The sequence below is a fragment of the Trachypithecus francoisi genome, unplaced genomic scaffold (genome assembly GCF_009764315.1).
Source record: "Trachypithecus francoisi isolate TF-2019V2 unplaced genomic scaffold, Tfra_2.0 Lachesis_group12, whole genome shotgun sequence".
NCBI classification, from domain to species: domain Eukaryota; kingdom Metazoa; phylum Chordata; class Mammalia; order Primates; family Cercopithecidae; genus Trachypithecus; species Trachypithecus francoisi.
The window spans coordinates 106,014,813-106,038,141 of record NW_022681457.1 but is presented as its reverse complement, the minus strand read 5'-3'; the positions used below and the strand labels follow the sequence as shown (position 1 = coordinate 106,038,141).

General features: G+C 51.8%; 2 protein-coding genes across 4 annotated transcripts in view; both read right to left on the bottom strand.

The window, feature by feature from the left end:
* The window catches only part of ALDH4A1 (aldehyde dehydrogenase 4 family member A1), a 32,470-nt gene extending 23,811 nt beyond the window's left edge, over positions 1–8,659 (bottom strand). For both annotated transcript variants that reach the window (XM_033228092.1, XM_033228093.1), the window contains exon 1: positions 8,323–8,659. In XM_033228092.1, the coding sequence (XP_033083983.1) occupies positions 8,323–8,384 (62 nt within the window). In that variant the 5' untranslated portion in view covers positions 8,385–8,659. The remainder of the gene's footprint in view (positions 1–8,322) is intronic.
* Positions 8,660–10,132: 1,473 nt separating this feature from the next.
* The window catches only part of IFFO2 (intermediate filament family orphan 2), a 50,799-nt gene continuing 37,602 nt past the window's right edge, over positions 10,133–23,329 (bottom strand). For both annotated transcript variants that reach the window (XM_033228089.1, XM_033228091.1), the window contains 5 exons: positions 22,679–22,818; positions 17,695–17,815; positions 17,191–17,283; positions 16,145–16,275; positions 10,133–14,496 (listed from right to left, as the gene is read on the bottom strand). In XM_033228089.1, the coding sequence (XP_033083980.1) occupies positions 14,391–14,496; positions 16,145–16,275; positions 17,191–17,283; positions 17,695–17,815; positions 22,679–22,818 (591 nt within the window). In that variant the 3' untranslated portion in view covers positions 10,133–14,390. The remainder of the gene's footprint in view (positions 14,497–16,144; positions 16,276–17,190; positions 17,284–17,694; positions 17,816–22,678; positions 22,819–23,329) is intronic.

Sequence of the window (23,329 nt, the reverse complement as noted above, 5' to 3'; positions counted from 1 at the left end):
CTGGAGGAATACACAGCACCATATTCCATCCCCAGGTTAAAACGCAGTAGGCAGGTTGCAGTGGTTCATGCCTATAATCCCAGCACTTTGGGAGGCCGAGGTGGGCAGATCGCTTGACGTCAGGAGTTCGAGACCAGCCTGGCCAACATGGTGAAATCCCATCTCTACTAAAAATACAAAAAAAAAAAAATTAGCCAGACGTGGTGGCGCACACCTATACACCCAGCTACTCAGGAGGCTGAGGCAGGAGGAGAATCACTTGAATCTGGGAGGTAGAGGTAGCAGTGAGCCCAGATCATGCCACTGCACTCCAGCCTGGGCAACAGAGCAAGACTCTGTCTCAAAATAAATAAATGAATGAATGAATGTAGTAGCAGCCAGTTCTCCTTTCTCCATTCCCTCTCAGGAAATGTCAGAGATAGAGATCCTGTAGGCCTCTCTCCCCCTTCCACAGGGCAGAGACCCAGATGCTCACTGCGACCTCAGGATCACATGCCCCCATGGCTTTCTCTGTGCCTGGAAGTCTCCAAGCACCGGCCCAGCTGTCCATCCATCAGTCTGAGTGTGGCCTGGAAAACAGACACTAGTTCAAAGTTCAGCCTGAGTCAACTGCAGCTAAAAATAACCTAGGGACTCCCATCAATGTTTTCTTTTTTCTTTTTATGTTTTCATGTATGAACCATTTTGGACTAACGGGAGTATCCATTCACTGGCTGCTCCGGTGAAGGCAGAGATGAACCAGTCACAGGACTTGGGGCCTCTATGAGGATCCATGAGGACCTTCTTGGCATTCCTCATCCATTCATGCATTTATGCAGTCAGTACACATTTATTCCACATGACAAGGATGCAGAGATAAATCGGATCAGGTCAATAACAGCGCCCTCAATAATTCAGCCCTCGTTTTCCAAGCACCCAGGAAGTACCTGGCTCTGGGCGGTGGATATGGATCCAACCCAACCTTTCTCAGAGCAGCCCTCAGTCCTCCCACTTAGGGAAAGTGGCACAAGACAGAGTCTGAATCTGACTCAGGTTTCCCTGAAGATCTGCAGTGCCCTTTCTGCTCGTGCTCTGGGCCTGAGACCTCAAGTTGGTCCCCCTCACCCTCTACAAGTGGGATCTGATCTGCGAAGGCCGTGCACCATTTCACCTCCTGCACCCGAAGATGTCAGGGCTACAAGTGCTAGGATCTGATCCGCGAAGGCCATGCACCATTTCACCTCCTGCACCGGAAGATGTCAGGGCTACAAGTGCTGGGATCTGATCTGCGAAGGCCATGCACCATTTCACCTCCTGCAGCGGGAGACGTCAGGGCTGCAAGCACTGGGATCCAGTCCATGAAGGCCATGCACCGTTTCACCTCCTGTGGCGGGAGATGTCAGGGTTACAAGTACTGAGATATGATCTACAAAGGCCATGCACCGTTTCACCTCCTGCACCAGATGTCAGGGTTGCAAGGAGCTGTAGGCCAGCCAGTGCAGCTTCAGAAATCTACAAAGGGAAAAACTGAAAAGACACAGAGGGCCTGGCCTCCACCTTGTCCAAGACACCTGGTCCGAGCTACTATTCACTTTCACCTGGACTCATGCCATGCCAGTCCTGCTCCAGTCTCCAAGTCCTTCAAGTCGACACCACAACCAAAGTTAACATGGAAATCTGATCATTAGAGAGATGGCACAGTGGGGAGCTCAGTGAGAAACTACTCAGTGGCTTCTCATTTCTTCTAAAATAAAGACATCAGAATCCTTACCAAGGCCTCCAAATGTATTCCCCGTCACTCTGCCCCATTTGCTGCAACCCAGCCACCCCGGTCTTTTCTGGGGTCCCCCCTGCTTGAGATGGCCTCCACTGGTCCAACCTCACACAGCTGGAATGGGGCTCCTATCGGACCCTCTCATAGCTCTAGACTTTTCTGGAAGCACTAGTGACAACCCTATTATAGAGCTCTGACTGACCATCTGTGTGCCCACCAGGCCACAGGCTCCACACAGCCAGCCCATACCCATTCCATTCACCACTAGGCACCCCAAGCCTAACACACTGACTGGCCACAGTAAGCACCTGAGAAATACAATCAATGTATGAGTGTCAGAGCTGACGCCAGGCCCCCCTAGGACTGGACTCCAAGGCCAATGCTGTTCTGCTATCACCTGGGGCTGCACACAGGCCCCTTGGGTTCCCAAGTGGCTAGGGTGAGGGGTTGCCAAGGACAAGGAGAGGAGAAATTGAAAGGAAATTATCTTTGCTTCATTTAGCCTCCTGGATTGTCCACCTGTTATCTGGAGCCTGATAAGGCTAATCCTCCGTATCACTGAGATAAAGGCAACACCAGGTGAGCAGAGAAAGTGCAGTGCCCAGGGCAGGGCCAGGAGGGAAAGAAAGGCCTGGCCGGGCACAGTGGCTCACACCTGTAATCCCAAAACTTTGGGAGACTGAGGCAGGTGGATCACTTGAGGTCAGGAGTTGGAAACCAGCCTGGCCAACATGGTGAAACATCGTCTCTACTAAAAATATAAAAATTAGCTGGGCGTGGTGGCTGTAATCCCATCTACCTGGGAGGCTGAAGAAGAAGAATTGCTTGAACCCGGGAAGCAGAGGTTGGAGTGAGCCAAAATCACGTCACTGCACTCCAGCCTGGGCAACAGAGCAAGACGCTGTCTCAAAAAAAAAAAAAAAAAAAGGAAAGACCCGACACCAGACGCCAGGGATGAACTGCTTCAGCCACGGCCCAGCAAACATCAGGCGTTTGTCAAACATTTGCCACCACATGCCAAGCACTAACCTAAGTGAGACAGGATCATCTCACTGAATCCACCACACAAATGTATGAGGGAGGCATGACAGGTTGAACATCGCTGATCCAAAAATCCAAAATCTGAAATACTCTAAAATCTGAAACTTTTCTGAGGGCCAGCATGATGCTCAAAGGAAATGCTCATTGGAGCATTTTGGACTTTGGAACTTGGGAGTAGGGATGCTCAACGGGTTCAGCAAATTCTCCAAAATCCAAGAAAGTCCAATATACAAAACACTTTCGGCCGGGCGCAGTGGCTCATGCCTATAATCCCAGCACTTTGGGATCCCCTGGGGTCCCCTCTGCTTGAGATGGCCTCCACTGGTCCAACCTCACACAGCTGGAACGGGGCTCCTGTCGGATCCTCTCAGGCCAAGGAGGGCAGATCGCTTGAGGTCAGGAATTTGAGACCAGCCTGGCCAACATGGCAAAACCCCATCTCTACTAAAAATACAAAAATTAGCTGGACATGGTGGCGTGTGCCTGTAGTCCCAGCTACTTAGGAGGCTGAGGTAGGAAGATGGCTTGAGCCCAGGAGGTGAAGGTTGCCAAGAGCCGAGATCTTGCCATTATACTCCAGCCTGGGCGATAGCTTGAGACTCCATCTCAAAAAAATAAAAACCCAAAAAACGAAACACTCTGTTCTCAAGCATTTCAGATGAGGGATATTCAACCGCAGGATGATCTGTTTACAGATGAGGTTCCGAGTTACTCACTCCTGGCTCAGGTCACAGCTCATGAGTGACAGAGCAGGATTTGAACCCAGGTCTTCCTTACTCAGGAGACTTACAGTATGGCTGAAGCACCTGCAACATCTCAGAGGCCCAGGGTCAGGTGGGGTGATGGGACACTTTCATCCTCCTCACCATATAGCTAGAACCTCCTTTCCACCTGAGGAAAGTGGCCGCCCCAAGGTGGGCAGTGACTTGCCCAAGGTCACTCAGCTGTCCACTGGCACTGCAGCTCAGCCCAGGGACTCTTCACTCCACACCATGACCTCTGTCAGGAGAGGGAAGGTTTGGGGATTAAGGAGCCTGCAAGAAGCGGATAAGTCTCTTCCATCCCCTGAGGGCCAGGGTCAAAACCCTAACAGAAGGTCAGGCGCGATGGCTTATGCCTATAATCCCAGCACTCTGGGAGGCCGAGGCAGGAGGATCACTTCAGCCCAGGAGGTGAAGACCATCCTGGCCAACACGGTGAAACCCCATCTCTACAAAAAAATACAAAAAGTAGCTGGGCATGGTGATGTGCGCCTGTAGTTCCAACTACTTGGGAGGCTGAGGTGGGAGGATGACTGAGCCCAGGAGGTTGAGGCTGCAGTGAGCGGAGACGGTGGCACTGTACTCCAGCCTGGGCAACAGAGTGAGACCCTGTCTCCAAAACAACAACAATAATAATAACAGAAGGGGTTTGGCATCTGGGGTACTTGATTGGAATAAAGGGAAGAGACCGAGGACATCTGAGTTCCATACCTTCCCTCCTGCCACCATCCTTCATTGCTGGGACCCTGGTGTCTTCACATTCCTGATCGAAGATGATCACTCCAGGAAGCCCATTGGTGGGAGAGGGGATCATCACAACCGCAGCAGCACTTACTGAGTATTCCAGGTGCTGGGCACTCCAAAGTGCTTTTCATGTATGAGACCATTTAACCCACAGGACAATCCTATGAGGTGACTACTACTGTCATCTTTATTTTCCATATGAGAACATAAAGGAGCCCAGAGAGGGTGAGTAACCTGCCTGGGGCCACAGAGCTGCCAAGAGTTGGAGCCAGGATCCAAGTCATGCTGTGTTCCCAGCATCTCAATAGCAACTGTTCAACGCCTACTGTGTGCTGGACCAGATGCGGGGCACAGGAGGCAGGCTGCTCCCAGGGGTGCCACTGCCAAGCACTGCCTCAATGGTGCTTTCGCTACTTTAGAAGTGTGAAGGTAATCACATGTTTTGACTATTCTTCCACTCAAATACTCACAGAGCACACATTCGGTACCAGGCACCCAGGAAACCACTGGTCACATCACTGTTAATCCTTGCAGCCACCTGCTATGTGGCTGTTAATACATCCCCATTTTGCAGATGAGGATACTGAAGGGACAGAAGCTGCCTTTCCAAGGCCACAAAGCACTGGATGGGCTCACCGAGGTGGCCGGCAGCACATTCCAGACCAAAGGCACTGCCCCAGCCACTGGTTGGAGGAGCTCAAGAGCAGAGAATGTGTAAGGAATGGTGGGAAATGCCAGCCACCGACCCAGGGCAAGCTGTGCCCATCCAAGGGCCGGGCAGACTGGGAAAAGCATTGGGTGCTTGTGATATTTTGAAAATTAAACCATCAGGTAGCCTGAGAAGAGTCCAAAACCACCCAGGATCACTGCAGGGGACACGGCAGTAGCCAATTCCGGCCCATCAGCCCCCTGATGTCAGATGGGGTGAGCAGGAGTCACGTCTGGGTTTGGCACAAGAAGTAAGGAACAGAAATGAACTCTTATAAGCCTACTACATGCCTGGGCTGGCTATTAATCTGTATCCTGCCTGTTTCCAAAGAGAGCTGAGGACACCAATGGTAAAGCTGATTGAGAAAAGAACAGGAAGTCAGGGTTAAAGGAAAAAGAGGCAGTCAGTTGGGAGGCCTGGTGTTCACCAGCTCAAGGCCTTGGACAAGTTTTTCTCAATTTCCATGGCCCTCGGTTGTTTAATCTGTGAAATGGGGGTGGTAACCCCTACATCACAGGCTGCTGAGAGGCTGAGTAAAATAATCCACATGAAAAGTAAATGGCAGTCATTGTCATCAGCCGCCATCCCCGGGCCCACCTATAACGGCCACACGTTTATGGTGATTGTCCTAAGGCTGGCTGTGATAAATATCGGTTGACAAGCAAGGGCTCACATGATAAGTTCATTCATTCCCTAAATGTTTGCCAAGGGCTTACCAGGTGCCAGACACAGTTCCAGGGCCTGGGAATATACTGTAAGGCAGACAAGTGTATAAAGGGAAAAAATAAGCTACAATAAATTACTGGCAGATGAGCTTGTTTCTATGAGTTTTTTTTTTTTTTTTTAAGCATATATATTCATGGAAAGTTAAAGGACATGAATCAAAATGTTAACAGTGGGTACCTCTGTGTGGTACAATTCCAGGTGATTTTTCTATTTTTTTTTTTTTTGCCCTATCTGTAGTTTTCACAATTGACATGCATTAAACTAAAAGAAAACATGTATCAAGGGTATTTTTTAAAACTGGCAGAGATTCCTGGCACTGAAGGCAAAAAAACAAAACACTAAGACACATCTCCCATACCCGTTCCTCAAAAGCAGTGGTTTTTCTCAGGACTAGAGTTTTACACATAGGACCCTGAGGGATGTCACTGAGAACACCCTGCAACTGTTTCCCCATAAATGCAGACACGGCGCACCACAGGTGTGCCCTAAATGTTCGTTGAGTAAATGAACAAGTGATCAAATACCAAAGCTGTTCCTCTAGAGCAGTGGCTCTCAACCAGAGGTGATTTTTGTCCCCCAGGGAACATCTGGCAATGTCTGGGAACTTGTGTTTCCTGCTAGGGCCAGGACTTCTTTTATAACTGTCAGGGCCAGGGGTGACCCTGACATGGAGTGGGTAAAGGCCAAGGACACACTGCTAAACATTCTACAGTGCACAGGACAGACTCCACAACAACAAAAATGTAGCCCCAAATGTGAATAGTGGTGAGGGTGAGAAATCCTGTCCAGGGCACGCGGCCAGCTGCTGCATCAAAGGGGTAACCTGAGCCCAGGGAACTGGTTGCGAAACGCTCTTTCTCTTTCCCCTCTCAATTCAGGAGGCCTCATAATTCAGAGCATAAATCTGGATTTAGACCAACTGTAATTTCAGTCATATATCTCTGAATGGCAGATCGTTTCCCATGATAATACAGGAATGAGACAGTACTTATCGGCTCGGTGTTAAGCCCGTGGTGCTTGATTGCTTGATAATTATTATTATTGTTATCATGGGCTTATCTGTTAGAATATAGATTGCTTTCTACTAGATATTGGAGGTTTTCTTCTATGCATTTCTCCCCTATTAAGCTGAAAACTCCTCAAAGACCCCACTCCATGTAAATTCCCTGGGTACTCCTCACCTCTAGGGTGTTGAGTAGAGCATCAGTTCACAGTAGGCACTCGGTATAACACTGGACTCTATCAGCCCCATCTTCCTGGGCCTCAGAGTGCAGGGAAGGCCTGCAAATGGCATCGCACAGGGAGTATGGCAAGTGTGGCCCCAGTCTCAGCCTACAAGAGGAACTCTTCTGTCTCATGTCCTCTTCCTGCACCCTTCCCTATCCCCTCCCCACACACAGAGGACACACAGCAGTGTTGAAACTCACTTGTGTTCAGGGCACCACCATGGCATCCCTTGGGGGAAGGGAGAGGGCCACTGATTAACTCAGAAAGGGCACAGCTCATCAGGAGAGAGACAGCCGCTAACTGCCCTGGAGGTCAAGCAAACAAAACTCAAATGGGAGGAGGAGCTGACCCACAGGTGCGCAGCCCCGCCAGACTAGGATCCCCTCTGGGGCAGGGTCTGTGTCCCACCCACCTCTCCAAACCTAGCTCCGAGCTGGAAGGGCTCTCTGAGAATATTTGTCACTGAGTGGGCAAGGATCCAGACACCCGGCTCCACAGTGTCGGGGTTTGCAAATCTGGATTTGAAGGGCAGCTCCACCCCTGAACTGCTCCTGGGTTTCTCCATTATTTGGAATAATACCTGCCTCACAGGAGTGAGAAGTTTAAAAAGAGGTGATAATGATGATGATCATGGCAATAATCACAACCGGGCACTGCCTTTGTGCCGGGCACTGTTCAGTGTACTCCCCGTGTAATAACCACTTAATCCTCATGATAAGACACCTGCCAAGTGCCTGGCCAGCATTTGGTTCATTATAAGCACTCCATAAATATGATTATTCCACCTACAAGAAGAAAGGAGTCCCTCTTTTCTGTCCCAACATTTAACTTGAAAAAAAAGCGGGCGGCGGGGTGCGGAGGGGAGCAGAAAAGAGAGAGGCCGAAATCCTGGTAGAAGGAGAGGAGGACTCGGGGAATCCGGGGCGGGATGGGCGCACTGAACGTGGGACGAGGGTCGGGGAAGTGAGATGTGTGGTGTGCTAAAAAATAGAGGTGCCCCTCGGGGGAAGCTCGCAAATTGCGAAGATCCAGTATTAGGAGTGAGACGAGTGACTATAGAGGCTACTTTCCGAGCGTGGGAACCTGCAGGGCTCCCGAGGCACCCTACTCTGTCGCAGGATTCGGGAAGAGGGGTCCCCTCGCTAAAGTAAGGTGACTACCTGAGGGAGGAGGCTAAGGGATCTCAGTGGGAGAAAGGCCTGTGTGGGGGTCGAAGGGGAGCCCCTGAGGAACCCGGCGGTGACCGAAGCAGCTTGGGGGTCCGGCAGGGAGGGAGTGCGGCGCGGGGGACGCCCAGTGACTCTCAGGCTCCCGGGCCCCAGGCGCGCGCTCGGGCCGCCCCGAGCCCCGTGCTCACTCACCCGGCTCCGGTCCAAGGACGGGACAGCAGGGCGCGGAGGAGCGCGGACGCCGGCAGCAGCATCTCTGAGTCGTTGCGGAGTTGTTTGCTGGATGGTCCGCCCAGGCGCGCCTAGAATGCACAGCCCCGTCCAGAGCGCACCACCTCGATCCGCGGGGGGAAACGGATCACGCCGGCTGTCCTCCGAGCTCGAGATCAGCCGAAGTTCCACTATATCTAGCTTCGGCTAATAAAAAGTATCTCTTTGTGCCATAATAGGGGCAAAACACAACACAGGGGAAGGGAACCCGAAAGCGAAGTCCTGAAATGCATGCGTTTTCCCCTCCTCTCGTTATGGTATGACCCGAGAGGCGTGAACCCCTCCGACCAGTCAGAGTGACACACCAAAGCTTCTGAACCAATCAACGGAGCGGTCCTGCTGCAGCCTCCCAAAGTGGAGCAGAGAGGGGCTGAATAGAGCCAATGAGATAACCGGAATGGGACACGTGCTGAAGCGGGGCGGAAGGCCCTCTAGTGTGCGCCCGGCCCTCTAGTGTGCGCCCCGGGTCAGGTGGGCGTCCCCCTGACTTCTTTCAAGCTGCCAGTGGTTTGTGCGAGGCCGGAAACCTGTCCGCTACCAGACTCCTCGACCCCGCAGGGCCACAGCGCGGCCAGCCCCCTGCTGCTTCCAGGGGAACGCAATGAGGCTGGAATGAGCCTGCCTTCCAGCCTCACTGGACAGGACCCAGCCGCCCTCCACCTATCCGCCAGGCCCGGCGCCGGCCAGCTTCTTAGCTTTCTTGCAGATTACGATCAATGCAAGATAAAACCTGAGCTGGCCAAAGCTTAGCTTTTCATTTTAAAGCCTTTGGCCGCAAAACCAGTTGTTCGTGAGCCTTTTACCCTCGAGTAAAAATGTCAGCTTTCCAAAATGTTGTGTGCTTGGTAAACACTGGAATGCTATTTAAAACTTGGATTCTGAAGTCTTCTCTGATGACGAGGTCTCAGGGACTCAATCCATTCCTAAAGTAATGTTACGTTTCCTTACTCTCTCTTCTAATTTGTTTATATTTCTTCCAGCAGCACGAACCGAGCATCTGCTTAGGAGTCAGTTCCGATGCTGATTCTGGTTCCTCAGTAGGGCACCAGGCAGACTACATATCCTTTCCGGGCCTCAGCTTCCTCATCTGTAAAACGGAGGTAATAATAGCCAACTCACAATGCCGCCATGATCTTAGGCCACTTCTTTTTCTCCAGATTACACCATTTAAGATACTTTGGGAGAATTTAAACATTTAAATGAAGAGTTGGAGAGGGAAAAGTGCCAAGTATTAGGAATGGCAAAAAGCAGCTTGGAATTGGTGGCGGCTGTTTGTCTTCATCTTTGGAGAAGACCCTAGACAGGTGGGCTCAGTTCACATTAGGGCAATGTTGCCCTGAACGTGCCCATTAACAAGAAAAACTAGAACGCTGGATAGTGTCAGATCCAGAGCCTGGGAAGGTGACCTCCTGTGGGCACGCTGGAGAGCCTGGAGAAATGGGGACTTTGTGGTTAAAAGACCATCAGTTCCAAACCAGGCCAAGCCAGTTACTGAGCCTGTGATGTCTCGGGTCCTCTCTTCCCCTTCAGTAAAATGTGTGTAATGATTCCTGCTTTATCATCTTCCAAAGCTTTTATTGTGAGCTACAAATGTAACAGGTGATATGACATCCCCTATTTTATGGCTAATTAGCTAATGAGTTTGAGTGTTTCTGTGACCCTCAGTCCTCTTACCCCTCCCCCAACAGCAGATTCATCTTCTATTTAAAAACAAAAACAAAAAAAAGCACCATCAGTTCTAAGACACTTGACTTTATTTAAAAGAAGCCAATATACAGGATATAAAGGGCATGATATTTACAACAGTACAGTAAACAGGTTGGTTTCCGGTAGGATCAGTAGTCTTTCCATGAGTATAAACCCCCCTTCCCTGTGATGCTAGACCCAGCTGGCAGACGACAGCAACGGTGGGGCAGGATGGAATCATGGGGTATAAAGTCTCCCTGGATGGGGCTAAAAATCAGGTAGATGCAGAAACGTCCACAAGGGGTCTTGCAGGGAAGGGCTTTGCCTCCTTTCTTTGAGGGCTTGGGAGGGAGGGGTCTTGGTGAGGGATTTGCCCAGAACTAACACACAGCCCACCCTGAGCCTGGAAATCATCCATTCATAGAAACTTCCCTTCCAGAGAGAATCTGGCTTTACCTGCACCCACCCAGCCCCCTCCAGACTCCCTACTTCAGGAGACAGCTCTTCCAGAGCCAGAGCTTGGTGTCTCAAGGGGGAAGACCCCTGTCCTAGGAAACCCCCAGCACCCTGATCCCTCCCCCAGGACCCTGAGGGGAGCATAGCAAGGACTGCAGCCCAGGCTTGGCCTGGCGTAGGCACAGCCAGGGCTGGGCTATGAGCATCTTATGCCATTTCCACTCCTACTCCAGCTGCCTGACCACCTGGGACCCATGAAGGCCCAGGCTCCAAGGAAGTCATGTACTCCCACTGTCACCCGTGCTCTGCTGCCTCCCAACCCTCTCCCAGCGCAGCTGAGTTGGAAATGGATCTCGGCAGACCAGAGTCAGAGTAACTCATCAGAGCCTACCCCCAGAGCCCAGCTCGTCCCCTCCCTAGTGTGCCTTGTCCCTTCCCCCATCCACCACACTTCTGAATTTCCCGCAGCCCACCCCAAGACCTCCCAGAAACTGAGGGGTCAGAGGAGAGGAGAATGGGGTGAAGTGGGACCTACAGTCTGCTGAAGCTGCTCATGGGTGTTAATGACCAAAAGTGAGGACAGAAGACGAGGCATGGGGAGGGGAATGGGTTCTATTCAATCCGGCAACAACATGCACCATTTCTCGTCCACAGGAGAATGCTGGGCTACCACAACTGCCTACCCTAGATTAAAAAACCCTTCCTTTCATAAAAATAGATGAGAGTCTCTTGCTTTATAAATAGATTACATTTAGCTTAAGTTACATCTTATAATCTTCCCCCACCCCACCCCCTCTCCTCCCATTCCAAGCGTAAGTGGTTGAATTCTCCCTAGGTCATCTGAGTGCTACCCACAGAGTTAGTCCGCGATGGATTTGGTCCTTCAGGGACCTCAAGACATTTTCTCAAGACAAGAAAGAAAATGTTGGCTGGCCAATAATATTTTTCTCTGTTTGGAGTCTCAGAGGAGAGTGTGTGTGTGTGTGTGTGTGTGTGTGTGTGTGTATTTCACAACCAACCAGGGAGCCAAATGGATGCTAGTCTTCCTATCCCTCCCCAATCCTCTGTTTGTATAAAACCCCCAAAAATAGGAGACAGAGGGCAGCGCAGGAGAGCCCATCTGAGAACAATTCTAAAATACCAGTGTCAATATGACACTGGGCTTAGAAATAGAAAGTCAAAACGAAGTATTTACAGCTTTACAAAGGATGGACCAATTCGTCCCAGCTAGGACTGGTGCTGCCCCAGCGAGCTTTGGGGTCTTTCTTGGCAAGCTGTGGGCTCATGGTGAGGGGACAAGCACAGCCCACTGGCATTAACTGAAAAAAGCATGTGGTGGAGAGGCAGGCAGTCAGGCAGGCCGGACCCAGGAACCAGCCCAGGAGGCAGGCCCATCACACTCTGGCTTACCCTCTCCCACCCACCTGCCCCAAGTCCTCACTCCCAAGAGGAGAACAGATATTAAAAGCCAGCAGGAAGGGACTTTCAGGCCAGGATCTCTTTCTGGCTCCTGCCATTTTCAAACTCCCTAGAGTACCCTAGTTCTCAAAGACAAATGACCTACGTATACAAGGAGGAAAGTAAAAATAATACCGCCGGACACCGATCACCACAGTAACCTGTTACCCTCCAACGCTAACACTGCTGCCTTACAGTCTTAACTCTAAAGATATGTCTGTCACCCTCCCACCACCTTGGGGAACAACCCAGGGCTGGCTTCCACGCTGCCCACGAAACTCCCACACCACACTGTCCAACGCCTCCCTCAGCCCCGGACGGAGGAGACCCACGAGGGCGGATGTTTTCCTGCCCTTGTGGAAACGGAAAATCTTTTTAGCAGCTGAGGTTCAAGCCCAACTGGCTCTGATAACCTTTGGTTAAAATAAAAATTCAACAACAATAACAACAAGAATCAGGTATGTTTGAACCCTGTAACCTTTAGAACAAGGGTCAGTGAGGAGGAGAGAGAAGGGCCGTCTCTCTTCCAAAACCATTGTCCCTCCAAGTACCTGCCAAAGGGAACTGTTTGGCTAACAGGAGATGCTGACTATGGAAGAGTCACAGCCAGACTGCTGCAGGGGACCTGTGGGAGGTGCCCCCAGCAACATAAAACAAAGGAAAAAACTCATGACGAAGGCCACCAAATCGTGATAAATTACATCACACGTAGTCACTAACACATTCTCACGCTCTCTCTCTCTCTACGTGTATCTATTATGTACAGTATTTTTAAGACTGTAACACAGGTGGGGGAAACAGAAAACAGAGAAGACCCTTAAAGGCCCTGGACCTCTGGGGACCACAATCCCAGTCAAACCCAGATCCCCCTCCTCTGCCTCCAGACAAGGCAGAGGGACCCAAGTTCTAGTCCTTGGGCACATTTTGCTACTTTGACCACTAGAGGGAGCTCCTGGGACAACAAATTAAAATTGGCAACAGACCCATTGCAGTAGGTAAAAAAGGTTAAAAAATAATAATAAAGCCTGCTCAGCTGGCTCCAAGCTGAGATTTGGAAGGGGGAGGGTCGCCACACAGTGCCCTTCAATGCAGGCCCACTCAAGCCATTCAAGTCTTGGGGGATACTGGCTCAGATCAACACCCTGACTGGCCAGTCAAGGGAATTGCTGAGAGAGGCTTGTGTGTGTCCAGGAGCAGAAAGAGGATGGCCCTCACTCCAGCTCCTGCCCTGCCAGCAGCCCACCAGGCCTCTCTCCTGCTAGCGGCCAAAAGCAGGCAACTGCCGGACAGTCCTAACCCAAGGCGGGTGGAAGGGAGCAGAGACCGGGCCTGGCCCCTTCAGACTTTCTCACAGAGAAATTACAGATCTCTAACCCTCTATTGTTGACTGGCGACGGAGGGAAGAACATCCAGTTATCAGGGCAATAAAAGACCCCCTTGGCCCCTGCCCTGAACCCGCAGAGGCCCCGAAGAGAGCAAGCGGTCAGGCAGGCCAGTGCCTTGCGGGAACCCCGGCCTCCTGACCAACCTCAGCCAAACCCACGCTACCCAGTCGGTGCTGTGACACAGATCACCCTAACCCCGGCCTCCCTCCCAGCTCCAGGGGGAAGCCAGGAACCCAGGAGAGGTCCTGCCTCCCACAATGATATAAGGCAAGCTGCTTTTGTTGTTTGTTTTGTTTTTTGCATAGTAGTTAAACACAGTGGGGCTCCGCCTTCCCTCACAGTGCCTTGTCCCTTCAACTTGGCCACTCGATCCCCCAAAAAATTAAAATGTGTCTTCCTTCCCTTCCTTCCACCTTTCTCTCCTTCAGGGAGTGAGAAAATTGGGGTGGTCCCTACCCAGGCCTAGAAAGCTCACAGAGGCAAGCGGCTCCTTCCTGGGGGTTGGCAGAGCACCCCAAGCCCCAGGCTGGTCTGGGCTGGCTCAGGAGGAAGGGAGGGCGTAGCCCATGGCCAATCAGAGGAGCAGGTGAGACGGACGGCAGAAACCACATTACACCACAGCCGGCCGGCCCGGCCCTCACCTTAGAGTTCTGTATAAAAACACCTGCTAGGAATAATTCTTTGGAGCTCAAAGTGGCTCAGCTTAAGGGAGAAGGCACAGTTAACACTGCAAAGTCCGCACAGAAGTCTGCATTTGTAATGTGGAGAACAATAGAAATTGACAGCACCATTCCTTGGGTGGGTGGGGGATGGAGACGGGGCACCCGTTGGTGGTGTGGAAGGAAGGAAGGAAGCAGCAGTCCCTCGGGGCCTCCAGAGAAGGGAGGGCAGAGAAAGTCTGTGTGGTGCGGCTTCGAACCCCACTCCAAGGGGCCTTCCTGGCCCCCTGAGGAGAGGTGGCAGGGCCCCATCACCAAGACCACCAGGCTGGCAGCGCCTCAGTCATCAGCTGACCATGGGCTCCACATCTGCCTCCCGCTCGAACTCATCCTGGATCTCATCTGTACTTCCTGAGTCGCTGCTGGCCACGGAGCTGGGGGACGGTGAATTCCTGAGAAGCACAAGAGAGTGGGGAAATTCAGAGAGCAGCCCTGGGCCTCTGAAGGGCCAAGGAGTGGGAAGGCTGAGCTGCCACTTCTATAATATCTACCCTTAGAGGAGCCTCGCCCTGAGCTCCTGCCTCACTCAGCTATCCTTAAGATCATTTAAGTTCACGAGGTAACCCCCTGCACCGCCCCCTACTTGGTCTGGTTGTGTTGACTTCTCTAGGAAGAAAATCCCTTGGGAGCTGGACCATGGCTCAAGTTTGACTGTTACTCTCCAAGCACTTAACCCAGGTCTGGGCACATAGTAGGTGCTCAGTAAACCCTGGATGACTCAGCGCTCAAAAGGAGGCTATGCAGGATACAGTTAACATCACTGGGCTGCAGTTCTGGTTCTATCTCAGATGAGCTGGGGGTGGGGGAGCTTGGGCAAGCTGTTTAACCTGCCTAAGTGTCTGCTCTTCTGTCTGAATAATGGAGATAACCACAGTGGGTTCTGCGGGTTCAAGGAGTTAAAAGTCTGAAAGGCAAGGCCACGGCCCTGCACATAGATCTGCTCCCCACAGGGCTGTCCCTCCCTCTCATACAGTAACGCAGCAAAACGAGGAAAACAACGACAATGTATTTGTGCTGTGTGGCAGGCATTCTCTGCATATTAGCTCATTCTCAGCATGGCTGTCCCCCGACAAGGCTGTGTGTCCTTGAAGGCAGGGGCTCTGCTTTGTGTGCCATGCCTGACACATGTCAGTCTCCTGGGGACAGGTCCTGGGTTGGAAGATGATATGGTTTGGCTGTGTTCCCACCCAGATCTCATCTGGAATTGTAGTTCCCATAATCCCCACGTGTCATGAGAGGGACCAGTTAGAGATAATTGAATCATGGGGGCGGTTTCCCCATCCTGTTCTCGTGACAGTGAGTTAGTTCTCATGAGATCTGACGGTTTTATAAGGGAGTGTCCCCTTTGCTAGGCACTCATTCGCTCCCCTGCTGCCCTGTGAAGAGGTGCCTTCTGCCATGATTATAAGTTTCCTGAGGCCTCCCCAGCCATGTGGAACGGTGAGTCAATTAAACCTCTTTCCTTTATAAATTACCCAGTTTCAGGCATTTTTTTTTTTTTTTGAGATGGGGTCTTGCTATGTTGCCCAAGCTAGCCTTGAACTCCTGGGCTCAAGTGATCCTCCCACCTCAGCCTCCCAAAGTGCTGGGATTACAGGTGTGAGCCACCACGCTGAGCCTCAGGCAGTTCTTTATAGCACCATGAGAACAGACTAACAGATGGCAAAGGAAGGGAAATCACTTCCTGTGAGCAAACGGGAGCATGCCCCGTCCGCCTCCTCGCTCCCAGCTCAGCAGAAAATGGGGCTTCGGCTCCTTGAGGGCGAGGGCTGTACTCACCGGCCCCACCGTCTTGCACAGAGCAGGCCTTTGACAAGTATCTATTGAATCAACAAGGGGCAGGGTGGTGGTGGGACTTGCATGAGGTTAGATATGTAAGGCATCTGGCACATAGGTGTGCTAACAGTCACTGGATGTATGTATGGACGGACGGACAGACAGAGAGATAGGTTGGCAGTATGAAACATGGCCGAGTTGCAGCCTTGGGAATTCCCCTCCAAGGACGCCATAGCTGAATCCCCTGGGAGGACAGGCGGGTACCTGTCTGCGGAGCCTTTGATGAGCCGGCGGCAGGTCTCCATCTGCACATCCAGTCCTCGCTTCATGCTGCACATCTCCATGTACTCATGTAGGTGCCGGTTCATGTCACTCTTGGCTGTGGCCAGCTCCAGCTGGGAGGAACCAATGAGGAATAAGGGTGAGGGCAAGTCATCCTCATGGCAGAAGCCTCAGCAACCTCCCCTCCTGGATTCCTCAGGGATGGTGCCATTGAGTCCACCACTGGACACCACACCATCAGGACCCGGCCTCTGGACATCAACCTCCCTCACCCTCTGCTCTCTGCACATGGTTCCACGTCCCCTAGAACTTCTTCTGGCCAAAGGGGAATGGTTGTCTAGCAATCCCAGCAGCAGCCTGGCTCTGATGTGCCCCACCCGGTTCTGAGAACTCGGTATCTCTGGGTTCCTTTATCCAGACCTGATTACAAAAATCCTGAAGGCTTTTTCATGTTTCTGGCTCTTGTCCTCTATCAAGTGATACTTCCTCTAGGGAAGGAGCTGGGCTTCCCTTTCTCCTGCACAATAGCAATGACTGTCATTTATAGAAGTGATCACGTGCACAGCCTCTGGAGCCAGAGAGAATTGTACTTCAATGCTGCTTCCTGGCTGCAAGGCCTTGGGCAAGTCACTTGGTCTCTTCCAACCTCATCTTCTCCTCTGTAAAAGGGGTGCATAGTGCCTACTGCATAGGGTGGAGGTAAGGATACCGGGTGGACTCAGCACCTTGCGTCACTCACTATCACTCAAATGTCAGCTCTGTGGTTATTATGGGATCGTCTTCTCAACTACATATATTCTTTTTAATTCTCTGAGGCAGGCAAGGATCACCACCCCCATTTGACAGATTAGGAAACTGAGGCCCTAAGAAATATGTTAGTCGCCCCTGAGGCCTCCTGACTCCCAATCCTATGCCTGTCCCACTCTACCAGCCCCTGCCCATGACACATGGGCATTTGGTCGCCAGGATCTCAACCACGTGGACCTCAGGAGAGCCTCACAAGTGGGCTCCACATCCCGAGCCCTCACCTCGATCTGACCTATCGTTTCCTGGTACTCCTTGTCTCTCGTCTTGAAGAAGGATTCGGTCTCGTGGATCAAGTTGCCCAAGTTTTCTTCTTGCTGGGGAAATAGAACAAAGGGGACAGTTTCCCAGGCTGGAGTGCAGAGTACGATCTCGGCTCACTACAACCTCTGGTTCCTGAATTCAAGAGATTCTCCTGCCTCAGCCTCCGAGTAGTTGGGATTACAGGTGCACACCACCAGGCCTGGCTAATTTTTATATTTTTAGTAGAGGTGGGGTTTCACCATGTTGGCCAGGCTGGTCTCAAACTCCCGACCTCAGGTGATCTGCCCGCCTCGGCCTCCCAAAGTGCTGGGATTACAGGCGTGAGCCACCGCGCCCGGCCCAAAGGGGATAGTTTAGCTGGGTGGTGGGGGCTGTAGGAAAATAACAGCGATGAGGGACCATTGAAAGGAGGTGCCCCCCAGGTCCCTAGTCCTGGCCTTTGGGAAGCCAGGCGCCGGGCTCACCTCGCCCTGCAGGTCGATGGTCGGATTGCAGTTGGTGAAATCCTCCCAGAGCAGCAGCGTGTCTTCATTCTCTTCCCATGTCAGGCTGTCACAGTCGTCGTCAAAGTCAAAGGTCTCCCGCCTGTGGGGGTGACACCAGAGGGCATGACTGAACAGAAGCCAGGCTCCAGGGACCCATACAGGGGACAGAAAGGGGCAGCTGCCCAATAGGTACACACCTTCAAGGCTGTCCTCAGAAAAGACAGGGGTAGTAGCCAAAGGGGACATTCGCCGTATCCAAAAGGAGTTTAACTCTTTTAAAATGCAGAATGTATTTATGTATTGTTTGTACAATTAAAAATGTGGTTTTTTTCTAATGTCAGGCTTTAATTAATTGGGACTAAAGATATTTTCCTCCAAGTCCAATCTTGCAATTTTCCTCATTCATTTAACAGCTATTTCTTGAGCCCCTCGTTTGAGTGAGATGCTCAATATAATATCATCTTCTCTGCAATTTGGGAAGGTTGGTATTATTCCTATTTTACAGATGAAAAAATGGTGGCTCAGAAAGGATAACTCAACTGTCTAAAGTCACACAGCTAGCATGTAGCAGAAACAGGCTAGAATGCCAAATGTTTCCTACAGCCTTTTCCTCCCCATCAAGACACTCCCCAAGCACCTGTTAGGTGCTGGGCACTGGGCCAGCCACTAAGCATGCAGTAAAATGCAACGCCCTCAAAACAATTCCACCCTCAAAACAATCCCATGAGGTAAGCATAACTATCATTCCCATTTCACAGGTAAGAAAACAGAGGCTCAGAGAGATTGAGTGGCCTTCTAGAACAATACATGCTGGAAACGAGATTTAAATTCAAAGCCTGGGAGATGTCAAGACCTCCCTATTGGCTAGAACCAGAAGTAGGTTAACCAACCATGCAGGTTTGCCTGGGACTAAGGGGTTCCCAAGATGTATTGGTTACTCCAACTGGAGGAGACCTAAAGATCAGCTCATCCAACATACCCCTCTTTCCAAGGGGAAGGCTGAGTCTGTAGGAGTGAAATCACTTGACACAGGGCATCGGTAGCACACGACAGTGTGGACCCTGTCTCCAGGCTGCCCTCCCAGGGCTCTCCCCATTGCCCACCCTCCCTCAACTCCTTCCTGGATCCTCCGGGGCAATGAGTGTTCCCAATGGACTGGGTTGGGGACTGGGCAGGTCCCAAGAAGGCTGTCTGGTAAAAAGCTGCCTTGAGCGCCCCCTGGAGTCAGGCAGGGCCAGCTCCCCTCCAAAAGCCATTCCCATAGCAGTCCATAGGAGTCCAGGGTCCTGAGCTGGGGGGCGGGTGCTGGAGAGGGCCGTGTGGTCCGGAGTCACCAGGGTCCAGCCCTCACTGCATCACACACTTGATTCCTGACTTCACTTCCTTCCCAGCGTCTGGGATCTGAAGGAAACCCCAGCCGAGGGACAGGAAGCTGGAAAGGACAGAAAGACGGGCCAGAGAAGGAACTCGGAAGAGACCCCCACTTCACAAATCTGCAAGGTGGGGCTGAGGAGGAGCCTTGGCCCTGCCGGGGGAGAGTTGCACATTCCCCCTCTTCTTCTTGGTCTGAAGCCCAAACAACCGACTTGGATCAAAACAAAACACGGCTGCATTACTCAAACACTTCATCAGATCTGGCCAGGGGCAGCCTGGCTAGGTAGGTCCTGCCCACAGCTGGCGGAGATGTCCACGGGAAAGGCCCAGGGCCCCACCTGTGGTGGGGTCAGGGTGACCTACACAGAACTGCAGAATGGGGGTGGGGGGTGATCAAAGTGATCAGAGGGTTCATTGTTTTAACTTAGGTAACTTCACAACCAGCTAAATCTAATTCCATAGTGAACCCAATTCAGCTTTATCAACACTGAGGCGCCCATTCCTGCAGCCAACCTCGCCTGACTTGGATCTGAATGCTGTTTGCACACACTGGAGCCTTTGCCTGTGGGGCCTCCTGGCTTCCACTCTGATCTGTCTCCTTTTGTAGCTCACCCTATTCCTGGTCAGCTTAACAATGCCCTGGGGACTTTATAAAAGCAAGGACAATAATTTCTTCAGAGAAGCCCTTTAATTTAACCACGTGGACCCAGCCTGGGGTCTCCAGGGCATACAGTCCTGTCTTAGGCTCAGAAATGCCCAGGGCAATGTTCAGAAAACCTAGATCCAACCACTGGTTCTTTCCAAAAGCCCCTATTGGCCGTGTGCAGTGGCTTATGCCTGTAATTCCAGGACTTTGGGAGGTCAAGGTGGGTGGATCACTTGAGGCCAGGAGTTTGAGACTAGCCTGGGCAACATGGTAAAACCTCGTCTCTACTAAAAAAGTACCAAAAAAAATTAGCTGAGTGTGTTGGTGCGTGCCTGTAATCTCAGCTACTTCGGAGACTGAGGCAGGAGAATTGCTTGAACCCGGGAGGTGGAAGCTGCAGTGAGCTGACATCACACCACCACACTCTCCAGCCTGGGTGACACAGCAAGGCTGTCTAAAAAAAAAAAGCCCCTCTTGGCAGGCAGCAAAAGATGAGAATATGAGATGGGGGGGTATCAAAAGAGGAATCAAGAATCTAGGGGTCTCCTTATCACCCTTAAATAGCAAACCCCTAAAATACAGCTCCCATCTCGGTTCTGTTTCAAAGGAATGGCAGGTCCAGGAAGTATCAGGCAAAAGAGTTCCTGTCCCCACCCAGTTCCAACCCTGCCCCTGCCTCCTGTCTACCTTAAAAGTCAGCCTAGAATAGGGACAGAAGAGAGAATTCTCTTCCGAGTGTGGCATGGGGGACAAAGCACTGGACCAAGAGTTGGGGGCCTAGCTCTGTCCTAACTCCACGTGTGCCCCTCTGAGGGGCCAGGCAGAGTGAGCTCTGGACTATGGAATTCTGAGCCAGCCTCAGAGCTCTGCAGGAAGGTTAGGAGAGCCCGTGCCCCTGGCTTTTGAAACAAGTGATGTCAAAGGCATCTGCTAGAAGGAACATGCCCTCTCTGGAGGGGTTCAGGAGGTGGCAGAGCCTCCCAGAGCTCTGATTGGTAGCATTTGCCGATTTCCTGCAATGGCAAATTTTAAGGTACTAACATGACATCACTGAGCCTGGAGTGGGTACAGCAGCTTCTAAGAGCTGGCACCAGCAGGTTCGCCCACCACTGACCATACCCAGCCCAGACCCTGCCACCACCCCAAGCAGCATTTCCTACTGAGAGTGCATTAGTGTGGGAGGCGGCCTGGCTCTGAATCCCAGCTCAGCCACATACTAGCTGAGCGGCGTTGCCCAAGTCCCTTCTCCTCTCAGAGTCTCAGTTTCCCTGTCTACAAAAGGCGAGTGATACCCCATCTCCTAGGCTGGGCGTCTGGAGTCAGCAAAGTGACATTTGTGGGGCCCCCTCCAAGTGAACGTCAGGAGCCATTTCTGCAAGCCGTGTGGTCAACACAGCCAGCCCACCAAGGGCAAACTAGTGCAGGTGGGTCTGGCTAAGGTCTGCTCAAGAATGGCCCACAGGCTAGGTGAGGTAGCTCTTGCCTGTGATCCCAGCACTTTGGGAGGCTGAAGTAGGCAGATCACTTGGGGTCAGGAGTTCGAGACCAGCCTGGACAACATGGTGAAACCCTGCCTCTACTAAAAATGCAAAAATTAGCCAGGCATCATGTGCATGCCTGTGATCCCAGCTACTTGGGAGATTGAGGCAGGAGAAACACTGGAACCCAGGAGGCAGAAGCTGCAGTGAGCCAAGATCTCGCCACTATACTCCAGTCTGGGTGACACAATGAGACTCTGTCAAAAAAAAAAAAAAGAAAAAGAAAAAGAAAAGAAAGAAAGAAGAGAAGAGAAGAGAGAGAAGAGAAGAAAAGAAAAGAAAAGAAAAGAAAAGAAAAGAAAAGAAAATAGCCTACAAATGGCCGGGCACGGTGGCTCAAGCCTGTAATCCCAGCACTTTGGGAGGCCGAGATGGGCGGATCACGAGGTCAGGAGATCGAGACCATCCTGGCTAACACGGTGAAACCCCGTCTCTACTAAAAATACAAAAAACTAGCCGGGCGAGGTGGCAGACGCCTGTAGTCCCAGCTACTCCGGAGGCTGAGGCAGGAGAATGGTGTAAACCCGGGAGGCGGAGCTTGCAGTGAGCTGAGATCCGGCCACTGCACTCCAGCCTGGGAGACAGAGCCAGACTCCGTCTCAAAAAAAAAAAAAAAATAGCCTACAAATAAGACCACATCTGTCATTGCCCCTTCTGGGTTCATGACATCCTTAGACACAGACATGTTTATACATGACCAGGGAGGGGACAGCCCAGCCCCTGTATCTCATGGGCAAGAACACCCCTTCTCCCACCGCTTTTTTGGAGGAAGCTTTCAAAGGAAAGGCAGGAGAATGGCAGACAGGAAACATAAAGGATGCTGGTGAATGGAAGAGTATGCGCCTGTCCAGATTCAGCAGCTGCCATCCAGCCCTGTTAAACTGTGCCCCAGGTTCAGCAATGCCTGACCTCTTCAAGCTTCCAAGAGAGGCTGAACATATGAAATTTCCCAAATTACAAATGTTGAAAATGAATCTTGGCTGGATGCAGTGGTTTACCCCTGTAAGCCCAGCACTTTGGGAGGCCGAGGCAGGAGCATCGCTTGAGCTCAGGAATTTGAGATCAGCCTGGGCAACACGGTAAGATGCTGTCTGTACAAAAAAAATTTAAAATTAGCTGGGCATGATGGCACATGCCTGTGGTCCCAACTATTTGGGAGGCTGAGATGAAAGGATCCCTAAACCCAAGAGGTTGAGGCTGCAGTGAGCTGTGATCATACCACCGCCCTCCAGCCTCCAGCCTGGGTGACAAAGTGAGACCCTGTCTCAAAAAAAAAAAAAAAAAAGGAAATGAATCCAAATTCTTCCAGTGCTACGGGCTACTCTCAGCCCAAGCCTTCCCATTCACCGCCCCTGCCCAAGCAATCCGGGGAAACGGAGAGTGTGCGGGCCACGGGGATACTCACAGCTGGTTAAACATACGCTTCATCTCATCGGTAATGTTCATGGAGCCGACCTCGTCGTCCGAGAACCGGTTCACCTCCCCATCCTGCTCGGAGATGTCATCATCGGAAGCCACCTTACGTTCTTTCTTTTTGGGGACCACCTGAACCGGAAAGGAAGCAATCAAGGTAACTGGGGGGCTCGGCTAGGATGGAGGGGAGGGGTGAACTGGGAAGGGAGCCGGCATCTCACAGGATGATGAGCGTGACTGGGGCCGGTCAGTGCCAGGAAAGGTGCAGGTCCTCTAAGAAGCAGGTGGCGTTAGCAGGAAGCGTGAGGTGGGAGACATGCAAGGGGACACAGATGGGCTGGACTCTTCCCTGCCCTGGGTGGCCTGGTGGGTGCGCCGGCTCAGCTCGCCCTTTTACCACAGAAGCAACCCCACAGTTTGGAGAGAGGAGCAGGCCAGACCAGGACACAGAGTCACCTGGGATATCTCAGAGCCAGCCAGAGAGACGGAGAACCCCTGACAAAGGCCATACGGCCCCATGCTGCCCAGAGCCCTCCTGCTCACATGCAAAGGCAAAGGACAGGCGGCCCAAGGTTCACCAAAAGCTTCCACTCCAAGCAGACAAGCCACGAGCAAACGAAGGCTGCATTGGCCTCCCCTGGTT